The following is a 17,811-nucleotide window of genomic DNA, read 5'->3' on the forward strand; positions in this document are numbered from 1 at the left end:
TTTTTTTTTTTTTTTTTGGCTGCGCCACATGGCATACAGGATCTTAGTTGCCTGACCAGGGATCAAACCCGTGCCCCCTTCAGTAGAAGCATGGAGTCTTACCCACTGGACTGCCAGGGAAGCCCCCATTTTGCAATATATACAAATATTGAATCATTACGTTGTATACTAAACTAATAGATTATATGTCAATTTATATCTAAAAAAGGAAGGAAGGAGGGGAAGGGAGGGGAAAAGAGAAAGAAACAGTGACTAAAGCTAGAAAGGGCCGGGGCAGGCAATGCAGTGTAAAAAATTACAGAAAATGTTATCTGTGTTACCCTCATCTCTTGCCTGGATTTCTTTAAAAGTTTTCTTGTTGCTCTCCACTCCACTCCCCCAATCTGGTTGGAACATAGTACCCAGACTAATCCTTTAAAAATATACACCAGACCATGTTATCCCCCTGCCATATCATGAGAGGTCTTGTAGGCCACAGTAAGGAATTTGAGTTTCATGGCAAAAACAGAAAAACTCTAATAAAATATAAAAATATAACCACAACAGGATGCAGCCAGTTACCAAAGAGTCAAATAACTTCCATATATCTTTCTGAGTCTCAAGGTAAACAACTGTAGTACAAAATAATGCTTAATATTGAAAATAAGTGTGTCTTAGTGTACTCAGTTTATGGTAACAGTGAAGAACATAACCTGTTTTAAAAATCTTTTTCTTTAAGATGGCTAAAATTTCGCTGAAATTTGAGGGATACCCAAGATATTCAGGATACATTTTCCAACGGTTCTGGGTAGTCTAGGAGGTTATTTACACCATAGTCAACCAGCACATATGTATGTTTTGCTTTCACAGAAAACATCCATTCCAAGTTCAATTCAGTTTTTCTTAGCATCTTCAAAGTGTAAGTCCTATGTAAAGATTTATAGGATTTTGTCCCTGCTTCCATGGATCTTGCAATCTAGTGGAGGACTCAGCATGCAAATACTTAGGAATGCCAGGAATACTCTTTACCAGCACTAGGGCAGAATTTTTCACCCTGAAGCAGGGACTGGGCTGGTTATGGGCTAGACTGCAGTAGCAGCTATGAGCAAGAAAAAAATGTCCCGAGCACAGTAACTTGTTAACTTCTAACATTTGCAAAGAGAATGTGCCTTTCTCAGTCATGATATTCTACAAAAGTGGACAAAGAATGGTATGATTATGTGCCCAAATAATGGGCACTGAAAATAACTTCCCTGGATGCCTGTTTCTTCCCAGGTGATTCCTAAGTCAGAGGTGTATAAATTGGGAGCTGTGTGTTTTATGTTACAAGTGATCCCAAATGTAGTTTCTACACATTAAAAATAAGGATGGTAAAATCGTTAAGTCTAACAGAGCAAAGTGTCAAATAACTTGTCTTTTTAATTTTTAAAAGGTTATAACCCCTAGAATAAGGTTGTTTAACAAAAGAATCAATAAATTTTAAAATCTACATAATCCAGATCCTATACATATATGAAAATTAGCAACAAGTCTAAAATTTTTTTAAACAGGCAAATATGATACACACACACACACACAAAAAACAGCATAAAGTTAGACTTACCGTAATAGGAGTTCTTTGGGAAGTTTTTTATTAATTACAGCTTCATCGCTATTTGAGAACATCTGCAAAAACAAAATCATTGTGTCAAGTGTCACTTAACATTTTATTATGTTCAACTCAACAGTTTAGAGGTAATCCTCTTAGGAGAGAGGTGAATAAGTATAGTGGGTGTTATAAGCCAAAGTCATATTTTCAGAAACTCTTTAGGCTAAAAAATGTCTGAGACATTTAATTTGTTCCCTGTCTTTAGAAAAAAATGAACTAATAGCAGTCAGTATGACATTATGTGCCAGGTGCTATTTTAAGTGTATTTTATGTATTAGTGTACTGAATCTTCATACTACCCTTAATCTTCATTGTACATATAAGGAAACTGAGTTACAAAAGGTTTATTTGCATATCAGTACAGAGTGACCATTTAAAAATGCCATTAAGGTAAGGTTATTCTCCAAATCTAACTCACATTTATTTGTTCACAGAGATGTTCAGAAACCTAGGATAGGAAACGTTCTCTTTCAAGTTTTATATATCATGCAGAAAAGTAATAATGCCTCATAACCACCACCACATGCATTCTGGATGCATGCAGGATCATTTAACAAATTAATTAAATAACTCATAATGGGTACTTTTAACAGAGCCGTCACTATAAGCTTGTCTAGTAAACTACATAAAAAAAAACCAAATATCTATACATCCAATAAAAAGCAACTAAAAACAATACACATGTCACTGAGGCTGAGAGGAATATGTTCAGTCCCTGCTATTAGGTATTACATAGATGCCTCTTGACTTCATACAATGAACATTTCCTGAACACCCTGTGTTAGGCACTTTTCTAGGCAATGAAATACCAAAACAGTAAGATGTTATCTCTGTACTTAAGGAGCCCCTGCTCTAAAATGAAGAACACAGAAATAAGCAAATACTAATTTTGGACTGGCATCAAGGAGATAAGCTAGAAATATATTAAAATTATAGTTCAAGCAAAAGATGATGCAGGTAAGATTACAGGGGTGGTGGAAGTGGTAAATAAAAAAAGTAGACAAAAGGATTTTTTTTTTTTTTTTTTTTGCTGTATGCAGGCCTCTCACTGTTGTGGCCTCTCCCGTTGCGGAGCACAGGCTCCGGACGCGCAGGCTCAGCGGCCATGGCTCACGGGCCCAGCTGCTCTGCGGCATGTGGGATCTTCCCGGACTGGGGCACGAACCCGTGTCCCCTGCATCGGCAGGCGGACTCTCAACCACTGCGCCACCTGGGAAGCCCGACAAAAGGATTTTTAAAGAAGCTACAGGACTTGCTGATGGAAAGTTGGATCATCTACCAAGTTTCAGTGCAGCAAACACACTATGTTAAAATAAAAGTAATGCTGCCTGACAATTACAATGTTTTTGGAAATTGCCTGACATCAAAGAATAATCTGCTTCCCTAAATTCTCTACCCATTAATGGGAGGTATTAAGAAAAAATCATATCCCTTTTCTATAAGGCAGACTTTCAAAATGAAGCCATCACATTTCCTCCTAAACAAGTTCTCAAACTCCACGGTTTCTAAGACTCTACACTATGAAGATCATTCTTCTCCAGGTACACTTATAGGAAAGAATGCATGAAGTAGTTATAAAGTATACCCTAAGTAATCTAGGGTTGATGACATAAATAACAATGTTATTTGTTGATAACATTATAACATTATGTTATTTATGATGACATAAATAACATTAGCAAAGACAGCTAATGTATCCAAAATTGAGACCTGCCTGGGGGACTTCTTAGCACACAACATATATCTAAAGCTTGAGATCTTGGGGAAAAATCAAGTTAGTAAGTATAAAACAATATCACTAAGCTAAGCACCCAATATACTAGACTATGCCCAACTCAAATCCACAAAATATAAAAGATAATCATTTTTATACGAGAAATGCTAAGCTCTTTATCTTGTATATTCAAAGTATTTAATTGAATGCTACGTACCTCACCCACCAAGGCACTTTGCTCACTTGAATATACAAGGTAATTAAATTGATAAAAAATATAAACCTGCTCTGTGTTGTTCACATGATTTGTGCAATTCTAGATACAAAAAGGAACAAAAATCCCATCCAGGGGCTTCCCTGGTGGCGCAGTGGTTAAGAATCCGCCTGCCAATGCAGGGGACACGGATTCGAGCCCTGGTCCGGGAAGATCCTACATGCCGTGGAGCAAATAAGCCCATGCGCCACCAACTACTGAGCCCACGTGCCACAACTACTGAAGCCCGCACGCCTACAGTCCCTGTTCCGCAACAAGAGAAGCCACTGCAATGAGAAGCCCACACACCGCAACGAAGAGCAGCCCCTACTCACCACAACTAGAGAAAGCCCACGCACAGCAACAAAGACCCATCTCAACCATAAATAAATAAATTTATTTTTTTAAAAAAGTCACACCCAGCAGCAATTTTTTTCCCCTAAGTCACTCTAAATAGACCAAATGTTGTCTCTGTAAGAACACAACGTATATGAAAAGAGAAAAGAAAAAAAGGAATAGACAGTGTCCTGGGAAACATCATGTGTATAGGATATCTGTCCAGATTTATATTTCCCTCCAATTCCTTCTGCACATATGTATCCTACTCCAAGTCTGCAAGAAAAAGATCAGTGGTTCACAAACCATGGTCGCCTGACTAACAGCATCAGCATCAAACAGAACCTTGTTAGAAATGCAAATTCTTGGGCTGTACTCCAGACCTATAGCATCAGAAACAGGACGCCAGGGGTGGTGGAGGGAAAGGGGGGCAATTTGTATTTTAACAAGCCCTCCAGGTGATACTGATGCTTCCTAAAGTTTGAGAACCAATGGAACATATAAAATAGATTGAGAATCTCAGGACTTAAGAAATTACAGTTATAACACATAATCAGAATATTTTATTATTTGAAGTAACATAGCAATGGAGCTTAGAAAATAATCCTAGAGGTAGACACACATTAATTTTAGATGTTTTCTAGGAAACCCAAATGGTTTCTGCTCCAGGTCATGGTATTGGGTTTTTTTGTTTGTTTAATTTTTTGGCTACATTGGGTCTTTGTTGCTGCGCACGGGCTTTTCTCTTGTTGTGAGGAGTGGGGGCTACCCTTCATTGCGGTGCACGGCCTTCTCACTGCGGTGTCTTCTCTTGTTGCAGAGCAAGGGCTCTAGGTGCGCAGGCTTCAGTAGTTGTAGCACGTGGGCTCAGTACTTGTGGCACACAGGCTTAGTTGCTCCAGGGCATGTGGGATCTTCCTGGACCAGGGGTTGAACCCGTGTCCCCTGCACTGGCAGGCGGATTCTTAACCACTGTGCCACCAAGGAAGTCCCCATGGTATTGTCTGTAAAATAAATGTTTCACAGAAGCAATAGAATACATGTTTTAGATATCTTACTATTTCAGCTGAATCCAAACTCTAGGTTTCTCATACAAAATATAAAGGGTTTCAAATCCAATTATATCAAGGATATAATGAATTATAACAAATTTGTGAAAGTTTTAGACATAATCGTAGAGAAAGTCACTGTTCAAACATTTGACATTCTTAGGTTATCTGGTTTCACATTAATGTGTGGATAGATTATTATATATTTTAATAATCTATCCACAAAAAATTACAAGGATATTGTGGGGGGGAACATGAACAACTACATTGTTCTCTCTTGATTATTTCTTTCAAGGTAGGACATCATCCCCTAAACAAACAAAAACAGACACTGCAACAGCCCCCCTGTCTTATAGGGATAGGACATTCTTAAACATTCAGGTTTTTAAAAAACTAAGTGATTTGTTTTGTCATACATTAGCATTTACTGTTGTTTTGTATAAAACTGTAATCGTTTTTCTATAAATAACCTAGCTGAGAAATATAACTGTGAAACCACTTGTTGCAAACTGTAATTACAACATAGAGTTCCTGAAGAGTAAGAAGCATTTTTTTTTTGGCTATTATTTTAGCCTTTCTGATCAGTTTTTAAATCTTTGGCACATTCTGGGTATTAGTTTACTAATATAGTAAATTTAAATACTTAGCACACAAAAAAGACACAGGAAACCAATTCAAGAGGCTTTAAATACAGGATCTCGGTGGGAAATGCAGATGGGTTGAACAAAGGAAACAGGAAAAGAAATACTTTCACAACAGTGACCCCTGCTGATTAAAGTATAGCTACCAACTCCAAAAACGGAAATTAAAAGGTCTGACCTATGTTATTCAAGCATTATGGAAGAAATACAAAAGTTAATATATGTATTTTGGCACAGAATACTAGTATCCCCTCATATCCTCTCTACTCATCTACAGTAACAGAATTCCCAATTTTTAGCTAGCACATGGCTGCGTGGAAAGAAGACTTTATTTCTCATTACGTTCTGGCCAATGGAACCACTGTGCCACCAAGGAAGTCCCCATGGTATTGTCTGTAAAATAAATGTTTCACAGAAGCAATAGAATACATGTTTTAGATATCTTACTATTTCAGCTGAATCCAAACTCTAGGTTTCTCATACAAAATATAAAGGGTTTCAAATCCAATTATATCAAGGATATAATGAATTATAACAAATTTGTGAAAGTTTTAGACATAATCGTAGAGAAAGTCACTGTTCAAACATTTGACATTCTTAGGTTATCTGGTTTCACATTAATGTGTGGATAGATTATTATATATTTTAATAATCTATCCACAAAAAATTACAAGGATATTGTGGGGGGGAACATGAACAACTACATTGTTCTCTCTTGATTATTTCTTTCAAGGTAGGACATCATCCCCTAAACAAACAAAAACAGACACTGCAACAGCCCCCCTGTCTTATAGGGATAGGACATTCTTAAACATTCAGGTTTTTAAAAAACTAAGTGATTTGTTTTGTCATACATTAGCATTTACTGTTGTTTTGTATAAAACTGTAATCGTTTTTCTATAAATAACCTAGCTGAGAAATATAACTGTGAAACCACTTGTTGCAAACTGTAATTACAACATAGAGTTCCTGAAGAGTAAGAAGCATTTTTTTTTTGGCTATTATTTTAGCCTTTCTGATCAGTTTTTAAATCTTTGGCACATTCTGGGTATTAGTTTACTAATATAGTAAATTTAAATACTTAGCACACAAAAAAGACACAGGAAACCAATTCAAGAGGCTTTAAATACAGGATCTCGGTGGGAAATGCAGATGGGTTGAACAAAGGAAACAGGAAAAGAAATACTTTCACAACAGTGACCCCTGCTGATTAAAGTATAGCTACCAACTCCAAAAACGGAAATTAAAAGGTCTGACCTATGTTATTCAAGCATTATGGAAGAAATACAAAAGTTAATATATGTATTTTGGCACAGAATACTAGTATCCCCTCATATCCTCTCTACTCATCTACAGTAACAGAATTCCCAATTTTTAGCTAGCACATGGCTGCGTGGAAAGAAGACTTTATTTCTCATTACGTTCTGGCCAATGGAATGTAAGAAAAAGTGATGTGTGTGGTATCAGGAGGATCCTTCCTCAAGGATGATGTGTCCATTACATCAGAGCGTAAACTCTGAGAGGAAAGGGGCCTTGTCTGTTTAGTTCACCCCAGTATAGTCGGTAAGCAACACAATGCCTAGAAATTCCTCAACCAATGAATGTCATTTTTACTAAATAGATCAGGAAATACTTTTTGACTGTAAATTCCCAGCAGGTTTCCATGGTTTTTTCACTTTGTATCTCAGGAGGGGAGGAAAGAGGAGAGGAGGGGAGGGGAGGAAGAAAGAAATTTAATAAACTGAATGTTACTCTAAATTCAGCAAATAACATGCAAATGACATCAACACAGCAACAGACTGAATACATTACAAAAATAACGATTAAAATACCTGAAGAAAAAAGTTTGAAGATTCAACTTATGGCCCATTTATTTCAAGGGATATGATACATTTCTTGTTTAAAAAAAAAAAAAGTTGTAATAATTCCTAAGTTTTCACCATCATGGGATTTCATCTGTATACAGCATTTTTAGCAGCTTTATTATGGCATAATGCAAATATCGTAAAATTCACTAGTTTTAACTGTACTCTTCAATAATTTTTAGTAAATTTATAAAGCTGCGTAACCATCACTACGATTCAGTTTTGATGAATTTCCATCACCCCAAAAATATCCTTTATGCCCATTTACAATCAATCCCTGTGCTGATCCCCAACCTCAAGCAACCACTTATCTGCTTTCTGTCTCTGTAGATTTTCCCTTCTGGGCATTAAAAAAAAATGGAATCATAAAATATGTCATCTTTTGCATCTGACTTTTTTTATTCTGCATGTTTTTTTTGTTTGTTTGTTTGTTTTTCGCGGTATGCGGGCCTCTCACTGCTGTGGCCTCTCCCGTTGCGGAGCGCAGGCTCCGGACGCGCAGTCTCAGCGGCCATGGCTCACGGGCCCAGCCGCTCCGTTGCATGTGGGATCTTCCTGGACCGGGGCACGAACCCGTGTCCCCTGCATTGGCAGGCGGACTCTCAACCACTGTGCCACCAGGGAAGCCCTCTGCATGTTTTTTAAGTTCACCTATGTTACAGCATGTACCAGTAGTTCATTCTTTTTTATTGTTGAATAGTATTCCAGTGTACGGAATTCTAAATTTTGTTTATTCATTCCTATCGGTCAGACATTTGGATTGTTACAATTTTTTTTACTATTATGAATAATGCTGCTATGATCATTCTCATACAAGTCTCTGGGTTGAAATACGTTCTCATTTCTCTTGGATAAATTCTAAGGTGGATATTTTCTGGGTTGTATCATATGGTTAAGTGTTTTGTTTTTTTTTTAAAATAAATTATTTATTTATGGCTGCGTTGGGTCTTCGTTGCTGCGCGCGGGCTTTCTCTAGTTGCGGCGAGCGGGGGCTACTCTTCATTGTGGTGTGCGGGCTTCTCATTGCAGTGGCTTCTCTTGTGGGGCACGGGCTCTAGGCATGCGAGCTTCAGTAGTTGTGGCACGTGGGCTCAGTAGTTGTGGCTCGCGGGCTCTAGAGCGCAGGCTCAGTAGTTGTGGCACACGAGCTTAGTTGCTCCACGGCATGTGGGATCTTCCCGGACCTGGGCTCGAACCCGTGTCCCCTGCATTGGCAGGCGGATTCTTGACCACTGCACCACCAGGGAAGTCCTATGGTTAAGTTTATTTAAAACTTTAAAATTGTTTTCCAGAGTAGCTGCACCATTTTACATTCCCACCAGCAATGTACGAGGTTTCTTTCCAGTCTGTCCCCATCTTACTGCTCCTTCTTGTTGTCTTTTTTATTTCAGTCAGTCTAATGGGGTGGTATCTCACTGTGGTTTCAATTTGCACTTCCCTAATTACTAATGCTGCTAAGCATCTTTTCATGTGCTTTTCAGCCATTCAAAAGACTTCTCTGGTGAAATGTGTATTCAAATCATTTTCCCTTTTGAGTTGTTTATCTTCTTACTATTGAGATTTAGGGGCTCCTTATATATTTTGAATACACATTCATTATCTACTCTATGACTTGCAAATATTTTCTCCCATTCTGTGTGTTGTGACTTCTATTTCTTAATGGTGTCTTTTGAAGAACAAATATTTTTAATTTTGATATAGTCCAATTTATCCTTTTTTTAACACATCATGCTTTTGAATATCATACATGTGAACTCTGCTTAACAAAAGGTTATACAGTTGTCTTTTAATTCAGAAACTTTTAAAGCCATACCTAGCTGACTCTCTTAACTAGACATAATGGCCTCTAAGAAGCTAAGGGGAATTTATGCCACAGCAGATAGACACAACCAAAGTCAGGAGAGGTCTGTCTTTAAAGAGTTATAATGATGTAGCTTTTGGGACATGGAATAACAAAAACCAGATTCACAGAAAATTTCAGAAATTTTAAAGGAAGTTGTATCTGCTGGGTACAACAAGGGGCAGAAACTATTTAAAATGAAAAAAGGCCACTGGGTCCCCAACTTTCTATAGGGAGGAAGTACCCTGAGAAAGCTACTTAGCTTCATAAGATATTTCTTATGTAAAAGGAGAGACCTCTCAGAAAGCAGTGTTAAGAGCTCATAATGCAGTACCAAGAATCACAGAGAACAATGGATTAGGGAACCATTCCCAGGAAGCAGAAATGGGCCCCAATCAAGGCATGTTTCGTGCTTCTGGGTTACCAAAAGTAGGGTCCAGCTGCTTGCTGCTCAAAAGCCAATACTTGAGAGGCAAGGTTGGTGGAAAGTAAAATTTGCTTTATTTCAGAGGCCGGCAATCAGGGGAGAAGGTGGACTCATGCCCAAAGGTCAACTCCCCACTGACAATCAGTGGGCAAGAGCTTTTAAAGGGGAGTTTCAGGTGTGTATAGGCGGAGGTACGGGGCTACATGCAGGAACCAAATAGTCAGCTCTGACAGTCATCTTAAATTGGTCATGCGGTGGTCTGATCAGCGTCATCCTGATTTTAAGTACAGTTAATCTTCAGTTCCAGGGTCAGTTTGTTCCCATTTCCTTGAGGCCAGTTCTCAGAATTGTGGCAGCTCATACCATGGCTACAGTCTGGTCATCATGTAGTTCACTTCTTCCACCTGGTGGGGGTTTCAATATCCACAAAACAGCTCAAAGGACATAGAATATTACCTACAGCCCATGAGGAGGAACTAAAGGTCTTTGAATTTGTTTAATAACTGAACTATTAATATTTGGTCTTGTTTGACTGTTTTCCTTTGCTTCTGCATTTTCTCAATTCTCTGATTAAACTCTTTAGCTAAAGTTTTTCTACTGACAAAAGGAGGCAGAGGACATGGTGGGGAAGGACCATAGGGTCCTGTTCCATTTCACCTGGAGTAGGTGACCTTGACAATGCGTCTGCTATATTTCAGAATTGATATATGCTATATGCCTCCTGTTACTTCCCCTTTTTAGGGTGAATGTATATTGCCGTTATTCTATCTCTGTGAATAACGGTATATGTTGAGTGTATGGGGCAGATAACTTTTCTTTTTAGTTCATAGGTCTCTGGATCAAGAGGAACTGCAGGTGAGGACCCTCATCTACCTCTAAATCAAATGCAGATAACAAGTTACAGGTTTTCACCATTATTTATTTGTGTATTTATACAGGTTGTTTTTGTATATAAGACGTCTTGGGAGGGAATGATTTGCATGCGACAAGAATGCGAACCATTGGAGCCAGAGGGCAGACCATGGTAGAACCTTATAATAAGGCCTCCGGAAGAATCTTATCTCCTTGCTACAATACCCTTTTGCAAGGGGCTTTTGCTGCACCTCCCTTCGATAGGTGGAGTCTGTTTTCCCACCCTTTGCATTTGAGTTCACATGATGACTTGATCTGACCAAAAGAATGTGGTGAAAATAACACTGCAATTTCCAAGCTAAGCCTTAACCAAAACTTTACCTTCTTCAAACACTCCTGCCACCATGTAAGAAAGCCCAGGCTAAAGTTGTGAATGATGACAGGCCTTGTGGAAAAAGAGTACCAGCTGACAGTGACACCAAGGTCTCAGACTGTAAATGAGGCCATCTTAGACACTCAAGCCCCAGTCAAGCCACCAGAGGACTGCAGCCTCATGGGCGACCTTTTTGGGTGACTAGAAGAACTGCCAGACTGAACAATTGTTTCAAGCCACCAGGTTTTAGAGCGGTTGTTAGACAGCAAAAGCTGTGAAAACACAGTCTACATTTTAAAAGTTCATGACTCGTGATCTAAATTTCATAGATTTGAATAAAATTTGAGACATACTGAAGTAGCCCAACATAGGTAAAATCTTTGGTGGGAAGAAAATTTCTGAGAGAAATTAAGAATGAACCGTCATAAAGAAATCCAGAGTTGAAGCTGCAGAGATTTTTTTAAAACGATTTTTTCCTATAAGTAGTTTTTACTGATTATGCCATTCCCTCACTCAACCAACACCAGATGTTTTTCCAACTGATTTCTTGCCAAAATCTAAGAGGAAAACATTTTTGTATGGCTAAATAAACCTAAAACAAAGTAAGTTTGTAATTCCTCCACCCAACGTCTTGTCCCTAGTAGAAATATAATTGCTTTTTAGAAGCAAACTGCTGTCAGTGCATTACCATATCATGACTAAATTTATCTTAAGAAAGAAATCCCTAGATAAAAACACCAAGGAAGGGATACATTTAGAAAACAGATACACTACTTAATAGATCAAACTTTCTGCTATGGACACTTTCTAATATCTGACTCAATATTACAAGCTTTCTTTTATCCTGACTTCTGTTTCTTTAACCGAAGTCAATATCTACTACCAATTCATTGCTCTTAGTCTAAAATAAGTATACACTTTTATTCTGTCTTCTGTTGAGAATTTCTTCCACTTAATCAGTTTTAACTATCCACAGCAACATTCCAGAGCACCGATGACTCCATGAACTTTGATGAACTACTGGATATGACTGGAACTCATTTTGAGTACTGCTCAACCCTGGAAATCTTCCATGCCCTACTGAAAACTTCTTTTGAAGTTATGAAGTGAAAGGAAAGAATTTTCAAGTCAAGGTGGCAATATAATTATATGTCCTCCCCTTTTCTCCTCCACTTACCCCAGCTCCACCACACTATATACACACAAAAGAACTACTAGTAGATACAACAAGGCCATGATGGGATCTGACTCAGGATTAGCAAGCATTTAACTGAATCTCATATTCCAAAATGCCAGAGCGGGTGGTAAATCAGAGGAAAGTAGGGTTTGACTTCCTCATGTACAAATTCTAGTCGATGTGCCAGAAACTGAAAACTGGCAGAATCTGTGGAATTTTCCAAGACATATGTCAGATAGTAATTTTACAACTCACTCACAAACACACATTCTAAATCATCTTACTGCTATGGAAATATTTCCAAAGCAATGGTATTTTAATACAGCCATGCTACTTATTTGTAGAAAAAGCATTCATTCCCCTGTTATAGATAATGTAAGAAACAAAGTACACAGTACCCTAGATACCCTAACTGCATGCCAGAAATTATATTTTAGATTTAAAAGGAACCAAAAGAAACAATATGTTAAATCAGAACAAAGATTCTTTAAAAAGGAAGGGAAGAAGTAACTTTGTAAGAAAGTCATTAAGGAAGTGATACCAAATTAACAGACAAAGGAAATCTATTAGACTTCCTAGGCCATGATATGAATAAGACAGTGGTGCTATTATGAACAAGATAGCTAACAAAGGATGCATGATATAGCTAAATATTTGGCTGTTATTAATTGATATATATATATCTCTAGAAAGAGGTCTCTATAATATACCATATAACTTAACTGAATTTTTATATAAAAATTCAACCAAGACAAAAGGACATTGGAAAAACAGTAGGGTCTGCCCTACCCCTATACCCTATCGAATCTTCTAGGGGGTTCTTTTGATATTTACCTCTGTTTTTCTAAATATGCTTGGTTTATCAAATTTAGATATTACCTATCGACATACTGCCAAGGAATGTAAGTATTTAGTTTCAACCTCTACCTCTAGCCTCCATACCCTATGTAATTTTATGACAATCTTTGTTTAAATAAAGAGTGAGTGTGAATGTAATACTGGACAGATACTACTGAGTGCTGAGCCAAGCAGAACAACAGGACCATGCACTCTTTGTCCCTACAAATTAATGACAACCTCATTTTTTCTACTTTCTATATATTTTTAACTTTTCCTCAAATGCTCCAGCATCTGTCACATGTCTATCAATATTTTCCATATGCTCAAACACACCAGATATTGTTTCTTCCCGGAGCCATAACTTCCCAGAACCCTTTCGTCTTTCTTCTGCTTCCCTCTGTGGGGGGACTCTCTAGACTAGGTACAGAGCTGTCACCTTGGGCTCTCCCTTGGCTCTTCTCTTTGACTGAATTCTGAGTCTTGGACCCGATTTCTTTTCCCTTCCTATTTAAGAGTACATTCACTAGTGACTTACGGGGGGGAAAAGGCTCATGAGAACTGAAATCCTGGTCACTTGCATGTCTAAAAATATCTTTATCCTAGACTCACATTTGATTGATAATATGACTGAGAATAAAATTATAGGTTGGAAATCCTTTCCACTGAAGATATCGCTTAATGCATTTCTGTCTTCCTATGTTACTACTGTGATATGTAATGCTATTCTGATTGGTCCTTTGAATGTAACCTCTAGCTACTCTTGCTGGAAGCTTTTAGTACAGCCTCTGTATCCCCAGTTTACTGAAATTTCATAATCAGTCCTCTTGATCTGTGTCTTTTTTATTATTCTATCAGATCTTTCAACTTTCAAATCTATGATTCAGTTTGGAAAATGCTTTGGAAATCTGTTGGTATCATCTCCCACTATTTTCTCTGTCCTCTCATGCTCAAACTCCTATTAGTCAAATATTGGACCTTCTGGTCTATCTTTAATTTTTTAAATTATTTGTCTCCTATTTTCCTCATTTAATATTTTCTTTCTAATTCCTAGGAAATTGCTTCAACTTTACTTACAATCTTTCCACTAATTTTTGGGGGGGGGTATCATTTTTTATTTCCAAGATTTATTTCTTATTTATTGAAAGAGTTTCAAAAGAGCATTCTGTTTTTTGAAGATGCAACATTTCATTTCTTAGAGATTAATACCTCTTCCCCTCTGCCCTACCCGCAGTTTTTTCCCCTCTGCTCTCTACCTTGTTTCTTTTATGTGTTTGTTTGGCCTCTCATTTTGGAGGCTTTCCTCAACTATCAGGTTATCCTTGGCTGTCCACTCCTTTTCATGGCATTAAGAAGCTATTGTAAGTTCACTGTTTGGTTCCATATCCCTATCCTTTTCATACATCTGATATTCCTGGATCCAGAACCCTCAGCCTCCATTTTCTTGAAGAAAAAAATGCCCAGTTTCCCAGAGGGGGAAGAAGTAGGTTACATAGGATTCAACCACTTAATTTAAGACTTTCTTCAGCCTTTCCAACGGTGACAACCTCCCCACGAGAACATGCCTCTCTCAAAGGATCTCCTTCGTCCCTCTCCAGAAGAGAAGAGGAAACACAAGAAGAAGAGCCTGGTGCAGTGCCCTAATTCCTATTTCATGGATGTGAAATGCTCAGGATGCTATAAAACCACCACTGTCTTTGGCCATGCACAAACAGTAGTTCTGTGTGTTTGGTTGCTCTACTGTCCTCTGCCAGCCCACAGGAGGAAAAGCAAGGCTAGCCAAAGGATGCTCCTTCAGACGGAAGCAGCACTAAAAGCCCCCAGAATCAAGATGAATGGGAAACCATCCCAATAAACACATTTCGGATGAAAAAAAAAAGACTTTCTTCAACCAGTACCTACTTTTAATCTCAAGCCTCATTCTTGTATTTTCACTTTTTACTACCAAGTGTTGAGTCTTTTTGGAGGTTTTGTAAACTTGCTTGCTAGTCTCTGCAGACAACCCAGAGTGTACCTCCCTCTACTTGGCTAAATTATTTAACACTTTTCTACTAATTTTTTTATCTTCTAAAATTTTTTTTGTCATTCTTGTCCCTGTGATCTTATACTCCTTTTTATTCTTTTATTATAATGTTAGTGCTATTTGAAAAGAAAGGAAATAAATGTATTAAGTCAAACTCCCATGTTTAACCAAAATACCCATGCAATAGTTTTAGATATCTTGAATAAAGTCATAAGCATATTTACTAAACTTCTGGATACCATGAAACTCATTAGGATAAATAATAACCTTGGATAACAGAATCAGGGTTCAACATGATTTCAAAAGGACAGTATCAAGAGAAAACTAGGGACCTCCCTGGTGGCGCAGTGGTTAAGAATCCGCCTGCCAATGCAGGGGACATGGGTTCGAGCCCTGGTCCGGGAAGATCCCACGTGCCATGGAGCAACGAAGCCCGTGCGCCACAACTACTGAGTCTGCACTCTAGAACCCGCAAGCAACAACTACCGAAGCCCATGCACCTAGAGCCCGTGCTCCGCAACAAGAGAAGCCACCGCAATGAGAATCACGCGCACCACAATGAAGAATAGCCCTCGCTCACCGCAACTAGAGAAAGCCCGCGCACAGAAACGAAGACCCAACACAGCCAAAAATGAATAAATAAATAAATTAATTTTAAAAAATGAGGAAACTAAACAGTGTAAATTTTTTTTAATCTCTCACTAAAATTAAGCAATTACCAGTTATATAAATATGAAACTAGAAACCTAGTTTCACAAAAAACAGGGAGTTTTAGTTTATCATGAGTTACTTATGTGACTTCCTGTAACAAATTTTAAAAGAAAAGAAAAACTGTATCTTAGGATACACTAATGGAAAGCAGACCAGACCAAGGGACAAAACTACTGTATATTCTGAGTGGTTGTCAATAACTCTAACGTCACATTTGAGAAAGGAAATCAACTAAATATCATTTAGAAAATGGATCCCAGGATATTGAGAGGTTCTAAAGCTAAGTTTTGTGGAAGATGGTAAAGATAAGAGGAATACTCAAAATGTTCAATGGAAAAACATTATAGCTGCTATTGAATAGTTGAAGAATTGTCCTTTACAATCAAGTAGCTCTATACTGTTCAAGATAACCAACCTAGGAGACATGGAGACAATGTGTTTAAGACAGATTTGGCTTAAATAAATGTGTAAAGCTGTGAGCTCTCCCCATTACTGGTCAGCCAGTCTCTCCAATATCAGCGATGTCACAGAGTAGATTGTTCCATTGAGAAGGAGCTTTAACTAGATGACATTAAGCTTGGTTCCACTAAAGGAAGACAGAAATAAAGAAACCAAGAGTCAAAGAAGGTCATTATATAATGATAAAGGGAGTCAATTCATCAAGAAGATACAACAAGTGTAAATATTTATGCACCCAACACTGGAGCACCTAGATATATAAAGCAAATATAAAAGAACTAAAAGGAGAAACGAACAGCAATACAATAGTAGCAGGGGATTTTAATACCTCACTCTCAATAACAGATCTTCCAGAGAACTAATAAGCAAACAGAAGATTTTAACATCACAGACTAAATGAATCTAATAAACATACACAGAACAGTCCACCCCGTGGCAGCAAAATACACATTCTTCTCAAGCATACACACAACATTCTCCAAGACAGAACATATGTTAGGCCACAATACAAATTTCAACAAGATCAGTAAGACAGAAACCATATCAAGTATCTTTCCTGATCACAATGGTATTCAGACGTGTGTTTTCCAACACCCAAGAAATACCCAATTTCTTAGCAGACACTGAATGGGTGTCCTACAAATTTAACTCAATTCTGACACTATCTACCAGGAGATAGCATCAGATCTCACAGGTTAAAGGCCCAGTCCCACAAGACTACCCCCACTTCAGACACCAATTGTAAGTCCAGGGTGTTACTTTGTGCTTCTGACCAACTGGCTATAAATTGAAGGTTCCTGCAACCCACTTCTCAAGTTCAATTAATTTGCTAGAAGTGGTGCACAGAACTCAGAGAAACATTAACGTATGTCTCTCAGTTTATTATTATTATTTTTAATTTACTTAATTTAATTTTTATTTATTTTTGGCCGCGTTGGGTCTTTGTTGCTGCGTGCGGGCTTTCTCTAGTTGCGGCGAGCGGGTGTACTCTTCGTCCTTAGGCTACAGGCTCAGGGGGTCAGCAGTTCTGGCTCGTGGGCTGTAGAGCACAGGTTCAGTAGTTGTAGCACACAGGCTTAGTTGCTCCGCGGCATGTGGGATCTTCCTGGAACAGGGTTCAAACCCGTGTCCCCTGCATTGGCAGGCAGATTCTTAACCACTGCGCCACCAGGGAAGCCCTCTCAGCTTATTTAAAGGATTCAGATGAACAGCCAGATAAAGAGGTAACACAGGGTGAGGTCTGGAAGCGTCCTGAGTGCAGGAGCTTCTGTCGCCATAAGAACTGGGGTGCACCACCCCTCTGGCATGCAGATGCTACCAACATGGAAGATCTCTGAACCTCATGCTTTTGGGTTTTTTTAATGGAGGCTCCAATACATAGACATAATTGATTATACCACAGGCCGTTGGTGACTGCTTCAACCTTCAGCTCCTCTCTCCTCCCCAGAGGTGGGGAAGGGGGAAATGGGGAGTGGAACTGAAAGTTCCAACCCTCTAATCACAGTTGGCTCCCCTGGCAACTGGTCTCCATCATTCAGTTACCTAGGGGCCTTCAAAAATTCACCTTATTGGGCTTCCCTGGTGGCGCAGTGGTTGAGAGTCCGCCTGCCGATGCAGGGGACACGGG

The 17,811-nt window shown here is 38.5% G+C and overlaps 1 protein-coding gene and 1 pseudogene across 2 annotated transcripts in view; one reads left to right on the forward strand and one right to left on the reverse strand.

Moving 5' to 3' along the window:
- The window catches only part of FBXL20 (F-box and leucine rich repeat protein 20), a 114,906-nt gene that overhangs the window by 63,123 nt on the left and 33,972 nt on the right, over positions 1-17,811 (reverse strand). For both annotated transcript variants that reach the window (XM_007465154.1, XM_007465155.1), the window contains exon 2: positions 1,583-1,644. In XM_007465154.1, coding sequence (XP_007465216.1) covers positions 1,583-1,644 — 62 coding nt within the window. The remainder of the gene's footprint in view (positions 1-1,582; positions 1,645-17,811) is intronic.
- Positions 14,553-14,805, forward strand: LOC103071510 (40S ribosomal protein S27 pseudogene; annotated as a pseudogene).

The sequence above is a fragment of the Lipotes vexillifer genome, unplaced genomic scaffold (assembly GCF_000442215.2).
Source record: "Lipotes vexillifer unplaced genomic scaffold, Lipotes_vexillifer_v1.1 scaffold591, whole genome shotgun sequence".
Classification (NCBI taxonomy): Eukaryota; Metazoa; Chordata; class Mammalia; order Artiodactyla; family Lipotidae; genus Lipotes; species Lipotes vexillifer.